The 18,937-nt window shown below is 40.1% G+C and overlaps 1 protein-coding gene across 3 annotated transcripts in view; it reads left to right on the top strand.

The window, feature by feature from the left end:
- ADCY8 (adenylate cyclase 8) overlaps window positions 1-18,937 on the top strand; it is a 261,483-nt gene that overhangs the window by 220,170 nt on the left and 22,376 nt on the right. For all 3 annotated transcript variants that reach the window (XM_032253684.1, XM_032253696.1, XM_032253691.1), the window contains 2 exons: window positions 8,099-8,177; window positions 15,017-15,175. In XM_032253684.1, the coding sequence (XP_032109575.1) occupies window positions 8,099-8,177; window positions 15,017-15,175 (238 nt within the window). The remainder of the gene's footprint in view (window positions 1-8,098; window positions 8,178-15,016; window positions 15,176-18,937) is intronic.

Genomic DNA, 18,937 nt, shown 5'->3' with positions numbered 1-18,937 from the left:
ACAGTGAAAGTGAGGGAAAAGACAAGTGAGGGGGAAAAGGACGGGAGGCAAATGCAAGCTACCGCTACATTTTGCTGGCAACATGGGCTGTGAAGAGATTCAACGAGTGCCTTGGAAAATCTACTCGCAGAGCCATTTGAAATGTCTCTGGGCAGTCTCTATGGTGGGAAGAAGTGTCTCAGAACAGAGGAAGGCAGAAAAATATGTCTGCTGGCTCCTTCTCTCTCTCTCTGCCATTGGTAAGAGTTCCCTTTTTGCATGCACTTTCTATGACATCACTTGGCACCTTCACAGCCACTGGGGTAAACAAACCCCACACAAGAAGCGATGGAAGGAGCCAGTCCAGGCTGATTGGCCTCAGGTTTGGAAGCACACAGGACTAGCTGAGGCCAGAATAAGTGGCCAAGAGTCCAAGGAAAAGATAAGGCCGAGATAATCCAAGAAGGATAAGAAAATGTGCCCAGAACTAATAATATGAATGTCCATGAACCAATCCCTGGAAGTTAACAATGCTAATAATTAGTCATCTTTTCTTATGCATTTTTAAAAGGATAATGTGTTTCAGATGTTGAAATTCCTTTATCTAGTATTATTCTCCTCTCTGTCTCCTCAAATCCAACTTCTAATGTATTTTATATCCTTCTCATCCATGTTATATATATAATATACACACACACATACACACACACACACATATATACACACATACATATAGCTATGTCCGTATCTATAATTTATAATATTTATTATTTTGTTGTGATGCAATATTGTCTTTCTAGATCCATCTAGGTTGATATATATGGACATAACTCATTTTAGTTGTCTGTACATGTGAAATAATACAAACATATCAAAATATGTTTATCCTTTGATTTATTAATAGAGACACTTAGGTTGTTATGAGTTTCCCCTATTATAAAAAATGTTTTAGCTACCATCATTGACCATATTTCCTGGGGTGTAGATATAAAAGTATACTTGTTGGATTAAAGGGTATCTGCATTTTTCACTTTTAAAATATTGCCAAATTGCTCTCCAACGTGACTGAAGTGATTTTCTTCTTATAAGCAATGGTCCTGTTGCTCTCATTCCCACCTACATTGTTAGATTTTTAAAATATTTGCTTGGTTGAGTGTGTGCATTTTATTGTCTTGTTTACATTTGTGGTTCTCTGATTATGCATAAGCTTGTGCATCTCACTGTTTATTTATTAACTATTTGGGTTTTATTTTATGTGAACTGCCAGCTCACATCCTTTACCCAGTTTTCTAATTTATAATCTCATTTAAACATCTTGATAGCCTTTTGATGTGTGTGCAATCTTCCTCTTTTTAAAAGTAGGAAGAGTCAGTCTCTTTTTAATTATAGGGAAACTATGAACTACTAGTAAATGATAAAGCCAGCTCTGGAATGCTAGTCTTTATGGCAATCATGTTCAATGTATTTTTCACTGAACTACTTCTATTCTGTCATATTTATACGAGAATATTTATCAAAGTGAAAATAACCCTAAGAGGTCTCCAACTTTGTTGCCATGCCCAGAACTGTGGCTGAAAGATCCTGGGGAAGTATTCCTCCAGGACAACTTCAGTCCATGTAGCTGAGCCTCTTTAATGTCTCAGGATGACCGCCTGCATGGCCACTATGCTGACTGATCAATTATGAGGCAGAGAGACAGAAAGAACTGACACAGAACACACCAGGGTAAGTCGATCAAGGTCTGCTCAATTAGAAACTAAAAATTAGGTTAGTACAGGCAGGACAGAGCAAAGAGGTTAGCCACATTTTTTTTTTTTTTTTTTTTTTACAGCTCCCTGCAGCTTTGACCTCTTGGGCTCAAGTGATCCTCCCACTTCAGCCTCCCGAGGTCTACTTTGAGCACTTGCATGAAGGTGTCTGTGTCAAGCTTCTCCAATATAAACTTTTCCCCTTTGTAATTGTGAGCAGCTATGATTCACAATTTCCATCCTCAAGTGCATCATCAGTGACCATACTGTTACAGAAAAGAATGTCTGCATAAAGACACGTTAGACTTTTTAAAAGCAGAACTGATCTTTTCCAGGACCTGCCCTAAAACGGGAACTTCTCCAGGTTTATGATGGAAACACTCCACTTGGGCCAAGTGCACCTCATCGGTCTCAGTTACACAATACAAAATATGAATAAAAATCATAGGGCACAGTACACTTGAACTTGGGAATACTCCCATTCATCATCTTCAGCCTTTCAAGGCAAATGCTACATTTCCAAACTCAGTACCACAAAAGTAGAATTAAGATAAGTGATGCAGCTCTTTCTACCCAATCATGAAAACAGATACCTGCAATATTTCAGTGTTATATAACACATCAGTCCTTCCTACAGAGAGGAGTGGGTTAATAGATAACAAAATTCAACTAGATAAGAGGAATATGTTTAGTGTTCTACAGCATTGCAAGGTGACTATAATTGACAATAATTTACTGAACATTTTTAAATAGTTGGAGAGGATTTTGAATGTTCACAACACAAAGAAATGATAAATATTTGAGATAGTGAATATGCCATTAACCTGCTTTGATCATTACACATAGTATACAAGTATTGAAATATCCCTCTGCCCGGTATGGTGACTCACACTTATAATCCCAGCACTTTGGGAGGTTGAGGCAGGTGGATCATGAGGTCAGGAGCTCGAGAACAGCCTGACCAACATGGTGAAACCCCGTCTCTACTAAAAATACAAAAATTAGCTGGATGTGGTGGCACACACCTGTAATCCCAGCTACTTAGGAGGCTGAGGCAGGAGAATTGCTTGAACCTAGGAGACGGAGACTGCAGTGAGCCAAGATGGTGCCACTGTACTCCAGCCTGGGTGACAGAGCAAGACTCCATCTAAAAAAAAAAAGAAAGAAAAATATCATTCTGTGCCCCATAAATATGTACAGTTATTACATGTCAATTAAAAACAAAATGTAAAAAAATCAAGAAAGTTTGGGGATGCACTAAAGGATTTTAACCAACAATAAGTTGGGGTATTTCAAAAGGACATTGTCTGCTACAACTGAAGGACTAGAAGGGGTCAAGAATGGATGCAGAAAGACTATTTGGGAGGCAACTACAATGGCCAGCTTCATCCACACGTGGCTTGTGCGTTCACATAGGGCCCTGCACTCAAAAGGGCCTCGATTTATTCAATGCTCTCCTTTCACCACCTTGAAATTCTTAGGCCGGGCGCGTTGGCTCACGCCTGTAATCCCAGCACTTTGGGAGGCCGAGGCGGGTGGATCACAAGGTCAAGAGACCGAGACCATCCTGGTCAACATGGTGAAACCCCGTCTCTACTAAAAATACAAAAAAAATTAGCTGGGCATGGTGGCACATGCCTGTAATCCCAGCTACTCGGGAGGCTGAGGCAGGAGAATTGCCTGAACCCAGGAGGCGGAGGTTGCGGTGAGCCGAGATCGCACCATTGCACTCCAGCCTGGGTAACAAGAGCGAAACTCCATCTCAAAAAAAAAAAAGAAACTCTCTTTAAAAAATTAAAATTTCAAGAAGCCCCTGTATTTTCATTTTATAGTGGGCCATAAATTATGGAACCAGTCTAGCTATTGCATTAGTCCACGTGAAAGAGCAGGGTCGTTAGGAGAAATGAACAACCAGGAAATAATCCACGTGTAGGGTCAAAGCCGAATAGCATTTGTCCAACATCACATGACCTTCATGAATGCATCCATGTATCCATTCAAAACACATTACATTTTCTGTGGGCTTTTACTAGGCCCTGCAGATTCATGGATTAATAAGGCATTATTTTTATCCTTTAGGAGCTTAAAGGCAAACAATTATAAGTAGGTACATGGAAGACGGCATTGCACCTACTAAAAAATATCACTGAGATCTGTACTGATAGCTAGTCTTCACCATTTACTAGCTAGTTAAGTTAAATTATTTAACATCTGCATCTTGGGGTTTTTTCTAGAATGAAGATAATAGCATCTTGATTGTTGATATGATAATTAAAGTAGGCAGAATATGTAAAGTGGTTATTAGAGCATGGCATAAAATTAGCATGTAACAAGTACAGTCATTATGACAACAGAATAAAAGATAAATTCAAGCTGAATGGCTTGTTATGGGTGTCATAGAAGCAAGTGGGAGCTAATAACTAAACTAAAAATTGGGGATCAATGTCCTGAACATGCTGAATTTGGTGCCTAAGATATGAGCTCTCATCCTGGCTCTGAAACAAAAGAGCTGTGTGACCTTGGGAAAATGACTACACCTCTGTGGACCTCGGTCTCCTACCTATAAAATAAAAGGCTTGAAGGGATGCTATATTATCTGTGGTACACATAATATGGAATAGAATAAAATTGCCAAGTGCACATTGTAAGGTACTTAATTACTTGAAATTATTTTCATAATTTTTACTAAGTCTGAAGTAGCTTACAGAACAGTATGAGAGCTGTGCAATTCTAAATTTGTAAACAGGCTTTTTTGCATGAGGTAAAAGGAAATGACATTTAGTTGACTCCAAAACTTCAACCATTGTCTTCCCTGCGTGGTAGGCTTAAGGACAATTTTTATTTTGTTATTTGTGCATTTGTATTAGTTTCCAAATTCACTATAATTAGCGTAAATATTTCTGTAACGAATAACACTCAAATTACATATTAATTTTTATGATATATCAGATAAGAGGAACTCTAAAGATTGTTATTGCTCTGAAAATTACATTATGCTACATGAGTTTTCACTTAAGAATGTTCCTATTAGCATAAAGAGATGGTAGTATTAACTCAGTGATTTTGTTAATACAAATAAATTAGTTCAAAATGTTCTTGATTTTAAGTCCCTGATAACCAATATCAAGCAAGACATATAATTCAGTATAGATTTCAGCCATTGGCTCTCTTTGGAAGTTCTTTAAGAAATCATTGGAACTACCAAAAAGAAAAAAAACAAAACTTTCTAATTTCAAACCACAATTATTTTGGGATGCTCCTCAGCCTGGCTGACTTACTGTGCATATTCTGCAGTCTCTGCTTAGGCTATTTTTTCCCATCTGAAATATAGGGAATGACTCAAAGATTGTTCATAATTTTCTTTTACTTTTTATTCTGAGTTTTGTCTAGTCATCTTTCTATTTTTGGTCAATCACTGCTTTCAAAATAATTCAAGAGGTATTTGTGTTTTCTCTGAAAAATGTGTTTCAAATGATAAATTTCTTGGCTTAAAAAAGCCTTCTGTATGGCAAAGAAAAGCATATCCGAAAAGACAGGCAGAGCAGGGGTTTGGGAAGAAGTAACGAGGAGGAGCTGAACTTAGGACAAGCTCATTCAAACTAAGAATGTGAACACGTGACGTTTTAAAGCTCCACCACCATAAGCAAGATTATGTGCCAGGTGCTTCACAGGGTGGCAAGGGGAAAATGTGGGCCAGGCACTGTGTCAAGTACATTACATGATTGGCTCATTTAATCCTCACAATTATAGAGCTAAACACTGTTAGGTACATTCAACTGAGGCTCACAGATGTTAAATGACTTTTCCAGGTCAAATAACTGGTCAGTAGAAAAGCTGATAGTGGAACCTGGATCTTCATGAGTCTAAAGCTCTTGTCTTTAATCTTTTTTCAGTGGTCCACAAACTTCAGGGGCTAGAGAATTAAGTGACATGAAAGAATAAAAGGATGGTACTGGAATGTGCCTATGTCCTCAAAATAAGCCTGATGGTGACTGTGGATGGCAGGAAGGAAGGAAGGAAGGAAGGAAGGAAGGAAGGAAGGAAGAAAGGAAGGAAGGAAGGAAGGGAAGGCATTGATGTCTCCTCAGCCCTATAATGCAGGGTGACAATGTGTGGCTCATAGTCCAGCCCTTTTCACTTCCGCACTCACAGTGGACAGCTCTGTCATCGCTCTCCTCCTGAGTCTACACGTGGCTTCAAACATGATATATGACATTTACTTTTTAATCCCCATACTAGAGACCTATAAACCAACTAGCTAAGCAAAATAGATACCCGGTACCTAGAGAATACATCGCACCTTTTCCTTGTGAAGTCTTATCATCTTTTAGGATTCAGCTCTTCAGCCTTCCCTGAAAACCCAGCCTGGGTTGCTTTCTCTTCCCATGTACTCCTATGGCAACAAGAATGTATCCTTTCCATGGAATGTATCATATTATAAAATAATCTGTGTATTTGATTATTTCTCTTAATGTTTTGAGGACAAAGACAATGTACCTTTTTCATCTCTATATCCCAGAATACTATGCCAGGCACACAGTAGATGCTCAATAATTATGTGCTTCTCTGGGGCTATAGAAGCACAATAACTAGTATGGTCTATTGTTAGCATCTTTTCTCCAAGGTATTCACAGATTTGACTCTTGTCTCAGCTCACAGAGTTATTTGGTTCTTTAATCCTCATATGCATAATACCTCCCTAAGAACCTACATTTCCACTCCTAAGTCTCTGTCCTATCCTGAGAAGTTGGACTTTGCCTGGCCCAGTATAAGCTAGGAAGTTCTTTTAGCATAAAGCTAGATGAAAAGCTTGTCTTAGCAGCTGGCTTCAAGCCCCCATTTTCCTAAGCCCTGAGATGTTCCTGCTGGTCTCCAGCAAGAACAGAAAAGGGGAAGCTTGAGATTACCCTGGTATAGCACCTTGCTACATATTCTACTTCTCCCTGTAGACACTGCATCTAGTCTGTGATGGCCCCATTGTATCCTTAAGCCACACCACAGTTACTTCTGAGTGAGTTCCAAGTACATCTGTACTTGTGGTTGGGAGGGGATTAAACAAGGGAGTAGCATGATCTGGTTTTAGTAGTAAAAACTTTTCTGGCAGCCATGTACAAAATAAACTGGAGACAGTAATGTTGGGAGGCTGTTGGAGATCACAGTGGCTGTACTATGCTGGTGGAGGGGGACATGGGGAGAAGCAGATGGACTGGGGATGTATTTTGGTGGTAGAGAGTGCAGGATTTAGCTACAGGTTGAATGGGACCAGTGTGATGAGAACTGACTCCTAGTTTTGTTTTGGCTTTTGGCTCAAGCACCTGGGTGAATAGATGAAGGGGCATTACCTGAGATGGAGAAACCTGGGGAGAATAGGACACCAGGTGATGTAAGGCAAGTCCTGACATCCACGGAGATGGTTGTACTTTAACATTTTTGTTTTGGGTCTTCTTCATTAGCCAGTGAAAGCCATCAAGGGGACAGTTTATTTCCAAGTCCAACGTTGCTTCCACACACCCTTTGCCTCCTAGCCCAGCTTGTCCTGAGGAAAGCCTTTTTGAAAAAGAGCCAAATTGAAAAAAAAAGCATTCTGAATCAAATGGCAGCTTCCCTGGCAGCCTTCTGATTCCTTTGAAGTCTGAAAGTCACGTCAGTGTTTAAGTGTACCCTTACCACTGACCATCATCAGCTGCCTTTCTGTGTAGTCTCCTAGAGAACCCAGGGCAGCTCAGGACAGAAGCACTCCAGCCTGTGCCCCCACAAAAATTGGGTATTGAGAGCTGGCGTTTACCCCCAGAAGAAAGGGTACGAAAGAAACAAAGGCTTTATCAAAAGATATAAGAATTTAAATTGGGGTAACAATAGTCCCCAACTTATAGAACTGATATAAGAATTAAAACAGTGTTCAACTCATAGAATTAATATATGGATTTAAGCATGAAAGCACCTAGGATTAAGATTGCTACACAGCAAACATTACATCCTGGTCTCTTAAACAGAATAATATCTAAAAATGTGGGGAGGAAAGATGCTCGCCTTCACGTGGATTTTGTGATAGGAAAGTATAAAGGCTATTTAAAATCTATGAAACGTGTTCTGCCCATAGAAGACATTACCAATGTGAGTGTGCCATCTAGATGCTAGGCTCTAGAATCTCTTTCACCATCTGTGTTCTGGGTCACCTCATACCCTGGGGGGCAACTGATTTCTGAATTAGCCAATGTGCAAACCCTCAGAGCAGCCACTATCGCATAATAGGTGCTAAAAAGAGGTGTGTGGTTTTTTTCTTTTTATACCACTCCTTTCTGAACCTCAGTTTTCTCATGGGTCTCCTTGAAGTTCCCCCATGGTTATTAGTGCCTTTCTTCTTCCTACAGAGATTTCCTGGGGACCAAGGAGGCCTCGCTGCTGCTGATGGCCATGTTCCTTCTGGCTGTGTTCTACCATGGACAGCAGGTAATGGAACACTGTGCTCTGACTCTTCTATTAGCTGACATTTCTTTTTGCCGTAAAACTGACCTGAAAAGCCTCTGCTGCTCTTTACAGCAAATAACTTTTAGCTGCCTGTGGCAAGTTGTGATTCTTAATGAATCAATTCCTAATAAAGACCACCTAATGGGAAACAAAGCTGGAAAAGATGATCTGGTGAACAATGTGGTTTTAATGACCTTTGGATAGATCTCTTTCAAAAAATTGTCCTAGTGAAACAGCTATCGATTTCTGCCTAAGACAAACTGGGACCCCTCCCAATAAAATTGTTGCCTCGACAAAATTATTACTACAGAAGTTGTGTGCTATTAGGTAAACGTTTAGGTTCAGCTGAGCCTGGATTCTGATCACAGTTCTTACTCTCAGCAGTGTGTGATCTTGGGCAAGTTACTTACCTCTGTGAGCCTCAGTTTCCTCAACTCTAAAATAAGTTAGTAATACCTAAGTAGGGCTGTCTTGAGGAATGATTTGAGATTATTGTGAGTAGAGCTTTGTGCTCTGCCTTGCATTGTTTATAGAAAAGACGTCATTACAGATCTGCCCTAATGAGATAAAATGCCTGCCATATGGGTTCCATTTTCCATGAGCCCCTACTCTTTGCCAGAATCTGGAGTGGATGCTGGGGACAGAACTGTTCAAAACCCCAGTCATGGTCCAGTCTCCTGGAGTAGAGCTGACCCCAAATAATGCAAACATGTTATATGTGGATCAGACTTGGCTGGGGACTTTGAGAAAGAAAATTATTCTTCATGGGAGCATCTTGGCAGGACTCCCAAAAACCAGTAAGACTTCTTCAGGTGGACTCCAATCCATGAATGTTCATTGCTTGGAGAGACTTTTACCCCCTGGTAGAAATCAGGCCCTGCCTCCCTCGCCTCCCTTCTCTGGACCTCGGTCCATCTTTCTGCGGTCTGTGTATCCTTCAAAAACCATAACCAGAAAAGGAGGAAAGCACAGCAAGAGGACTGTCAGCCAGAGCAGAAATAGAAACACATCGCTGGGAAATCACCATGGAAACTGAGGTAACGAACCCTGGGAAAACAGGGATGAAACTCCAAGAACGCAGAGATAGCGTGTATAAAGTCATTTGTAATAAAGGGGATTGTACAGTGTAGACAAGAAAAAAATATATAGGTAAAATTGAAACTTGGCAAGTGAAGGAAATGAGGAGATAATATTTATTGAGTTCCTACTATGTGCCTAGCACTTTTTCTCTTCTCATTTAATCCTGTCAATAACCTGGAATGGAAGTTTTATGACTCCTGTTTTAGGGATGACAAAAGTAAGGCTATTCAGCTAGTAAGTAGGACTAGAATTCAAATCTTCATCTGTCTTCAATCCAAACGTTAATATTCAAACCCCAGCTCTGCCACTTAGTAGCTATGTGACCTTCAGCAACTTAACTTTCTGATTTTCAGTTTCCTCACCTGTAAAATGGGCATGATAATAAAAAATTCTACTTCACTGAGTTGTTAGGGTGTTATCTGAGAACACTACCTTTCTACTTCACTTGGCTGATCAGAGCAGAACAAAGACACCATCTGCATACAAACACAGTGACCCAGGGCACTCCATCCTGCAGTATGCTTTGACTTGTTTTCCCATTTTGGCTGAATTTATGATGAAAAGCTAAGGCAAATGTCAGAGTCTAGCCATTTCTAGAATTCCTATATTTAGGTCTTTCCAGCTATCTGTGAGGACTGGGGTCTTGTCTTCCGCTACTTGATGGCTTTCATTTACAGGGGAGAATGCCTTAGCCTAACATACAAATGACAATCCATTTGAGAACTATGAAGGCAGATTCCGATAAGGTCATCATCCTACAGAAAAACATATGCTCACTCAATTACACAGGTTTTTAATTGACAAGTGAGACATCCCCAGAAACAGCTGAGAGAGCAAGTTCTGGGTGAGGGTCATCATCCCATAAGAAGGATTCTGTCTCTTTTGTCACCTTAGTTAATTACTTTATACCCTGTCAGTGCCCCCTTCCTCAAATGGTGCCCTAATAACATTCAGATTCGATTTATCCTGTGCTCCATTTGTCCTGGGAAAGCAGATAACCTAATAGTATTAAGATTATATGTAAAGTACGAGCATGTAAGTGTTTAGCGAGGGTCTGAGTGACTGGCGTTAGGTTACATCTGATATTTATTCCCTTTTATTTTTAACTTTCAAAGGGTTTTGACATTATATATTCACATCCCATAACAATTACAAGTACAGGCTTTGGAATTGGGCAGATGGTATTCAAACCCCAACTTTGCCACTTAGTATCTATGGGACCTTCAGCAATTTACAACTTTCTGATTTTCAGTTTCCTTTCCTGTAAAATGGGCATGATAATAACAGGTTCTACTTCATCAGGTTGTGAGAGTGGTATATGAGAATATAATTGCAATATACTTATCCCAGTGACTCATACACATAATAAATTTTCAAAATTTTTAGATATTAATATTTTACCTTAAAAATAAGCCGGTGACACAAACAAGGCAGGTATTGCTAGCCATCTGGTCCTAAGACAGGAGCAGAGATTCAAGCCCCCGAGGTCACAAAGCCTGTAAGAAACGCCAGACTGGAATGGGAATCCAAATGCGCGAACTCCTAGTTGCATTCTGTTTCCTCCACGTGCCTCTGCCTCCCTGTGATAGAGGTGGCTTCTGCAGGGTTGTATCACTTCAGGTGTCTTCTATCTATAGCATCCTTCAGTGTCCTGTTAATCCCCAATCAAGCCTGCCCACTCCTGGGCTTGCTCCCTGCTTCCACCTGTTTCCTTTTGTGACTCAGAGGCTCTCTATTTTTAATAGGGCTGAATAATGCCCATTGATGCCTGGTACGCAGAAGCATCCGGTAGGAGCATGTGTAATTATACATCTCCAGAGGGACGGAGGTGGTTATGTAACTGAATAATTTGGAATTTTCATCTTGCACGTATGTGGATATGATGTGCCAAACACTTCCTCCTCTGAGGCAGGTGAACGTTCTCAATATTGAACAGAGAGGGCAAACAATTGGGTGCCTCCCACCTGGTGCCTGATTCACTGGCAGCCCCGGAGATTTGGGCTTTGCCTGGGCATCTTCGTTTCTAGCAGAGGAAGGCATGCCTCCACAAAGAGAAAGAGACTAATCAGGCCCTATCTCTAGTCACTTCCAGGTGTGATAAAGGCAGGCACCTGAGATTGTGTGGCTCAGCAGGAAAGACTCAAGCCTTGGAACCAAATATTCGTGCTTGAATCCTAGCAATTCCACCTTGAGAATGGGTGACCTTGAGAGACTCAACCTTCCAGAGATATCATTTCTTACAGTTTATTGACCGTATTCTCTAAGGAATTTAAGCAATTCCCCTGTCCTTTGTTTTTGTTGTTTTGTTTTTTGTACTGTATTTATATCTAGAAGCTTGGTGAGATTCAGGTTCAATGCTTTCTCTGAAATATTTAATTGGTTTTATAGACTACAATTAGGGGGTACATAATGTCTCCTTGTCTTTTTGTGTGATGTTAGCAGCTACTTATGATAATGGCCTCTATTCACTTATTTTATACAGTGATATGCTAATGCTCCTATCATTCCTCCATAATTTATTAACTGGAATACATTATTAAAGAGAACCATCTCCTCACTATTTGTTACCTGGAAGTACAACTCATAAAGCAAAGATAAATACTGAATTTTTTTCCCTATAAGTTTGTTTTCTGTAAGTTTCTCCCTAAGATTTTTCCCTAGCATCGTTCAGAGGTGACCAATGAGATTCTGGTTTTTAAGTGTCATTTTGAATTTATGCATTTTACCATATTTTCTGTGTTTCAATTCATTGCAATTATTATTATTATTATTAAGCTGAACCCGTCAAATCTGTGACTAGTGGGAGCTCATTCAAGTTGGCTTTTGCATCATTTTGACATAACCCTGGTGGTCTCTGATAGACTCCTGGTTTCTCATATTAAAAAATCTTCCAATCATGTACCATGACTCTAAAGTCATTTACTTAAAACAAGATGTAATTAAAGGTACCCAAAGTTTGACCACCTCTGAAAAGAACAGGAGTTTTTTTGTAGGAATTGATATTTAGAAACCACAATCTGGATACTGGGAGTTATCACTGCTGCTAAGTTTTCCTTGTTTCTAGAACCTGATTTCAGTGGGCAGAGTTAGAAAATCTATACCTCATGAGTTCACAGTGTGATACTTCCATTTCATAATGAGGACCACAAGCTTTTGACTTAACTTCATCAATCTTATATCTGCAGCTCCCTTTCTCTTCCCCAAAATTCCAGTTTTAATGACACCAACACAATTACTCACTCTATCTTGTGATTGACTATAATAGTCTAAGTATAATACTACAAATGTTATCACCTACAATATGATTATTGTAAACAGTTTTGACATTCTTGTTGAGCTCTTTTTATCCATAGGGTATTTCCCTCTGGGAGTATGTCATCAAATTATTGTGCAAAAGAACATCTGATATCGTTTCTCTCTGTGTAGGCTCATTTATTTATTTGTTCATTTGGTTGTTTGTTTTTACAGAATTTTTGGAGAATATATTAAGTTTTATAATTAAGTAAAATATTGGAATGATTCTAAAGTTGTTTACTTAAAACATGATATAACTGAAGATTTTTAAATTCTATCCCTATTTTCCCACCCCATTCCCTTTCTTTGTCATTTCATAGATTAAAATATAAACCATCTTATAAAATGTAAAATGTAAAAACCATTATAAAATGTAAAATGGTTTATATTTTAATGTTTTAATAAGGAAATATGTGTGTGCATGTATGTGGAAAGAGAGATCAATATTTCTCAGAAAAATGGTAGCATACTTTATATACTTTTCTCCCCTGGGAGACCAGTTCCTCAAAGTATAGAGATACAGTCTTCATTTCTCTTTAATAGTTGCATTATGTGCAATGATATTTCTGTACTAAAGTTTATTCAGCCAATGAAATGAACATTTGGTTTGTTTCCAGCCTTGTTATTAAAAATTCTACTGAATGGATAACCTTGTGCATATGGTCTTTTCATACTTTTGCCATCCACTGAGACTTTAAAATTTAAAAAAATAGAAAAGAAACTATCTGAATTGTCTAAGCCCTTGAATTCAGGGCAGCTAGCCACGTGTTTACCAGGGCAGCATATGGTTCACTTCAATGGTCGAAGACTGAAATAATGACATACCCAGAACTGCGGTAAAAATGGGCTGTGAGATCCTTTGGAAAAGACACTGTGCACCTTCCCATGAGAGGAGAGGCTAGAACAAGAGGAATCTAATGTGTATTGAGTGCCTACTATATGCCATGTGCTATATCTATAACTTCCTATAATGCCTGTTTCACCCCTGCATGGCCACTGATGTTCACCTCAATTTCAGAGAGGAGGGAACTGAGATGAAATAACTAGTCCAGGGTTACAGTGTATAAATGTAGAACTAGAACTCTAAGCTATATCTGTCTAGCAACTAAATCAGTAATCCTTCCATTAATGAGTTCATTCATTTCTTCTATATTTCCTAGTGGTTAACAACTCAGATTCTGTATTCTGATTTTTGAATCAAGTTCAAATCCTGGCTTTCACTAACTCATGTGTGATCTTAGTCAAGTTACTTAATCATGTTTGCTTTGATTTTCCTATCTGTAAAATAAGAAATGATAATAGTACCTTTGTATTAGGGCTGTTGTATGGATTAAAGGATTTAATATATGTATATTGTTTAGAACTGTTCCTGATACACAATAAGCACTGTGTGTTAGCTGGTTTTATTATGATAACTTATTTAGTGAGCCAACAAATATTGATTAAGTGCCTACCCTGTGCTAGACATGTTACTACGTAAGTGTGTTAGTATATCTCTAGCTGTCAAACATAAAAAAAATACCATAGACTGAGCGTATTAAACAACAGAAATTTATCTTTTCGTGGTCCTGGAGGCTGAGAAGTCCAAGGTCAAGGTCCGGAAGAATTTGCTTTCTGATGAGGGCTCTCTTTCTGGCTTGCAAATAACTGGCTACCTACTTGCTGTGTCCCTACCTGGTCTTTTCTTAGTGTGTGCACGTGGAGAGAGAAGGAGCAAGTGCTTTCATGTCTCTTCCTATACGGGCAGTATTCTCATCCTGAGGGACACATCAGCATGACCTCATCTACCCTAATTACATCCCAAAGGTTCCATCTCTAAATGCCATCACACTGGGTGTTAGGGCTCCAATATATGAATTTGAGAGGGAACAGACATTCAGTCTGTTAACGGTAAGGATGTAAAGTCAAACAGATAGAAGCACCTCTGATCATATGATATGATTTGGCTGTGTCCCCACCCAAAACTCACCCTGAATTGTAATAATCCCCATGTCAAGGGTGGTGCCAGGTAGAGATAACTGAATCATAGAGGCAGTTTCCCCCATACTGTTCTCATGTTAATGAACAAGTTTCATGAGATCTTATGGTTTTATAAATGGGAGTTCCCCTGCACAAGCTCTCTTGCCTGCTGCCATGTAAGAGGTCCCTTTGCTCTTCCTTCATCTTCCACCATGATTGTGACACAAACATTATCAGGTAATCACACAAACAAGTATGAAATCACAGGGGCAATAATGCTTTGAAGGGCAGACACACATCTCTGTGAAATCTAATCATTCTCTGATCACTTGACTTCCAACAAAATGACTCCCAAAATATTCAGATCAGGCTCTATTTCATTTGCAAAGAGTTCCAGAGAAGGCGTTCTTGCCTCCCAGTTGTGTGTGCCTGAAGCCTACACCTCAGAAGTTTACCTGGTTCTTCTCTTTCTCTCACATGAACTGCAGCTGGAGTACACAGCCCGCCTAGACTTCCTTTGGCGAGTACAGGCCAAAGAGGAGATCAATGAGATGAAGGAGCTGAGGGAACACAATGAGAACATGCTTCGGAATATCTTACCCAGCCACGTGGCCCGCCATTTCCTAGAGAAAGACCGAGACAATGAGGTGAGCAAGGCTGTTCTAGCCAGTGAGAAAGGGTAGTGGTGGGTGATGTGCAGTTGTTCACATTGATTCCAAGCTCTGGAAAATTTCACTGTCATCATGTGAGAATGAATGAATGAGAACGGAGAAACCTAGCACTATGAAATTTACACATGTCCTACCAACCTCAGGCGCCTCATCTATAAGATGGATATAATAAAGTCTCCATTGAAAGACTAAATTTGAATTTTAAAGTTTTATGTGCATATGCATGTGTGTGTGTATATATATGTGTGTGTGTGTGTGAGTGTGTGTGTGTGTTTATGTGTATGTATGTATATATATATATACAATAATTTCACTTCTGGATATACACCCAAAGTAATTGAAAGAAGGGTCTCAAAGAGATATTTGTACATCTAGAAGCAATATTTGCAATAAACAAAAAGTTGAAGCAGCCCCAAGGGTCCATTGATGGCTGAATAGATAAACAAAACGTGATATATACATAAAGTAGAATATTATTCAGGCTTTAAAAAGAAGGGAATTCTGACACATGCTACAACAATGGATGAATTTTGAATGCATTATGCTAAGTAAAATGAGCCAGTGACAAAAAACAAATACTATATTACTCCACTTATGTAAGGTACCTAGAATGGTCAAATTCATAGAGATGAAAAGTAGAATGGTGGTTGCCATGGGCTGGAGGGAGGGAAGAATGGGAGTTACCATTTCATGGGTGCAGAATTTCAGTTTTGTAAGATCAAGAGACAGATGGTGAAGATGGTTGCACAACAATATGAATGTACTTAATGCCACTGAACTATGCACTTAAAAATGGTGAAGATGGCCGGGTGGGGTGGCTCACACTTATAATCCCAGCACTTTGGGAGGCCGAGGTGGGTGGATCATGACGTCAGAAGTTCAAGACCAGCCTGGCAAAGATGGCGAAACCCCATTTATACTAAAAATACAAAAGTCAGCCAGGCACAGTGGCAGGCACCTATAATCCCAACTACTCAGGAGGCTGAGACAGGAGAATTAGAATCGCTTGAACCCAGTGGGGCGGAGTTTGCAGTGAGCTGAGATCGTGCCACTGCACTCCAGCCTGGGCAATAGAGTGAGACTCTGTCTCAAAAAAAAAAAAATAGTCAAGATGGTAAATTGCATGTTATGTGCATTTTACCACAATTAAAAATAAAAATAAAATATATGTATGTATATGTACATAAATGTGTGTAGGCATATATGTGTGATACATATGTGTGTATTTATATCTATCTATATCTATACACATATATAAATACTTATATGTGTATGTATCTTCTTAGCACATTACCTATTATGTAGCCAATGCTCAGAAATGCTCTTTTTACTTAAAACTGTTTTATCTTATTATATTATGAAGGCAGTCTAGAAGTCTGAAATCAAAGGGCTGGGAGTCTCATGCCCTCTCCAGAGGGTCTGGGGGAGAGTCCCTCCTTGCCTCTTCCAGCTTCTGTTAGGCCTAGGAGTTCCTTGGCTGTGGCCACTTGACTCTAATTTCTGTCTCCATATTCACAAAGCCCTTCTTAAAAGGACAGGTATACTCTCCTCTTCTAAGAACACCAGTCATAGATTTAGGGCTCACCCTAATTCAATAGGACTCCGTCTTAATTACACCTGCAAAGATCCTATTTCCAAATAGTACCACGTTGGATGTGAGTACTGGGAGGAGCATGAGTGTTGGTAGGAGGAGGCACGAGGCACTAGGCACTCTGCAGACCACTACAATGGGGAAGGGTCGTATGATGAGTGCTGTGAAAGGGAACCCTAGACAGAGCCTAATGGTCAAGCTCCCTGGCTGATGGTCAGGTTTGGGCACACTTTCGCAATGAATGGGAGCCTTTGGAAGTTTAAGTGTAACCCAGTCAATTGGCTGCTGCTAGAGACTGACAGGGGGGTCATGAGACAAGAAGCCAGGCAGGAGACCCTAAAAGAGCCCAGGCAAGACCCTGGGGATGAGGCCTAGGATGGTGGCGGTGGAGATGGAGAGAAGGAGATGAGTTACAGATATCTCTAGGTTATAGAATCAATAGTTCTTTATAATGGAGCAGATGTGGGAAGTGAGAAATGATGAAATCAAATGAGTTGGCTCCCCCTCAAACCTTCAAGGGAAAGTAACTCAAGGGGAAACTGAAGGTGTCTTTGAATGCCCGAAGGGGCATTATTATGTGAATGGGCTTGGCCTTACTCTGTGAGACTCCCAAGGGAAGGTCTAGAACCATGGACTGGCCCACAGGGGACATTCTTGGGCCATATGTCAGGAGAAGCCTTAGGAGGACAGAGCCATCAGGCCATCTTGTCCTCCTAGTACTGTGAGATACACAAGGCAGGGACCACATCAGCCTTGGTCACCACTGTGCCTGGCTGTGGCCCCTGCTCATGGAAGGTCTGTGGATGAACTGAAGTAGTGGGCTCCCTTGCTGAGGCATTCAACTAGAAACCTAACCCCTTGCTGAGGATGCTACAAAGGCAATATGGATTGTCTGAGAGGCAGGGCTAATACAGCTCTTCCAGGGCTAGATTTTCAGACTGAGCTAAACAGGAAGTGAAAAACCCTTAGAACAAAAATTACAAACTCTAAGACTCTGAGACAAATCTGACCAATCAGCCAATTGGCTTGGACAGTGGTTAATTGGCTGGTTTATTTATTTAATTTATGAATGTAATGCCTGTATGCATTAAATGAGCTCTTCAGTTTACGTATCTGTACCTTGCCATTTATGTTACCCGTAGGGCCTGTAAAAGCATTGGGGTTTGTGATCCTTGCCTTAGGACCACAGAGGGCAGAGCTAGAAGAGAATGATAGGTCTATTTTTCATCCAAGCCACTGAAGAAAAACCAGTGGAAGAAAAGCCAAGGGAATGAGTAACCAGCCAGTGGAATAATCAGGTCTTGATGTACTCAGATCTTTGAGAGTCTCCTGGGTGCAGATCAAAGCACCACCCCACCCTCCTCAACAGACGGAGTTCCCTGGAATTGGGCTCAGGTCTGGTTTCCTCAAGGCTCCCTAAGGTCGGAATCTTTGTTGCAAGAGCTTCTTGAAGCCGTGAAAACAGAGAGAATGTCACTGTGGAAAGGATGAAACCCCACATGTAAAATCCAAAGAGAAATGTGAAAAATCAGCTTTTTAATCAAGACATTGACACAATGAGGCACCAGTGGACAGGAGCAAGGACATACTGGTTTCATCCTGAAATGAAGGAAACCAACCAGAGATACACGCTGAGACTCCAGGTCATCAGCTGTCATTCAGGCCAAACCCCTGCTGAGCAAAATAAAGGACTGCTTCAGCATTAATCACGTGTAGAAGACATCTTGTTGGGATTATTTGAGATTTTTTAAAGATTAAACAGTTCACACTAGACTAGAATTAAACACTGATCATGGTTACATTGCCTATATAATTTTCACATTAGGAAAAAATATCACTTACTGAACACCTATGCATGCCAGATACTGAAATAGGCAATGGATAAAAATTATCTTTCATTCCATTTACAACCTTAAGAGTTCCATCAGCCTCATATTATTAATGAGGAAATTGGTGCCCTGAGAGGTGCAAGGTATGACTCACTTTCTTTATGCAAAGCTTCAAGGGGAAATCCAGTGCCTCAGATTTCTTCCTTCTGTGCCTCTCCCCTCCTTGTAATGCTGCTACCCATACCACCTCTGGAGTATGGCAAGACTAGACTGTGTGTGTGTGTGTGTGTGTGTGTGTGTGTGTGTGTGTGTGTGTGT

The sequence above is a fragment of the Sapajus apella genome, unplaced genomic scaffold (assembly GCF_009761245.1).
Source record: "Sapajus apella isolate SASKATOON/1434 unplaced genomic scaffold, GSC_monkey_1.0 scaffold3, whole genome shotgun sequence".
Taxonomy (NCBI): Eukaryota; Metazoa; Chordata; class Mammalia; order Primates; family Cebidae; genus Sapajus; species Sapajus apella.
Note: the sequence above shows the minus strand (reverse complement) of the source record. Positions and strands in the feature narration are given on the sequence as shown.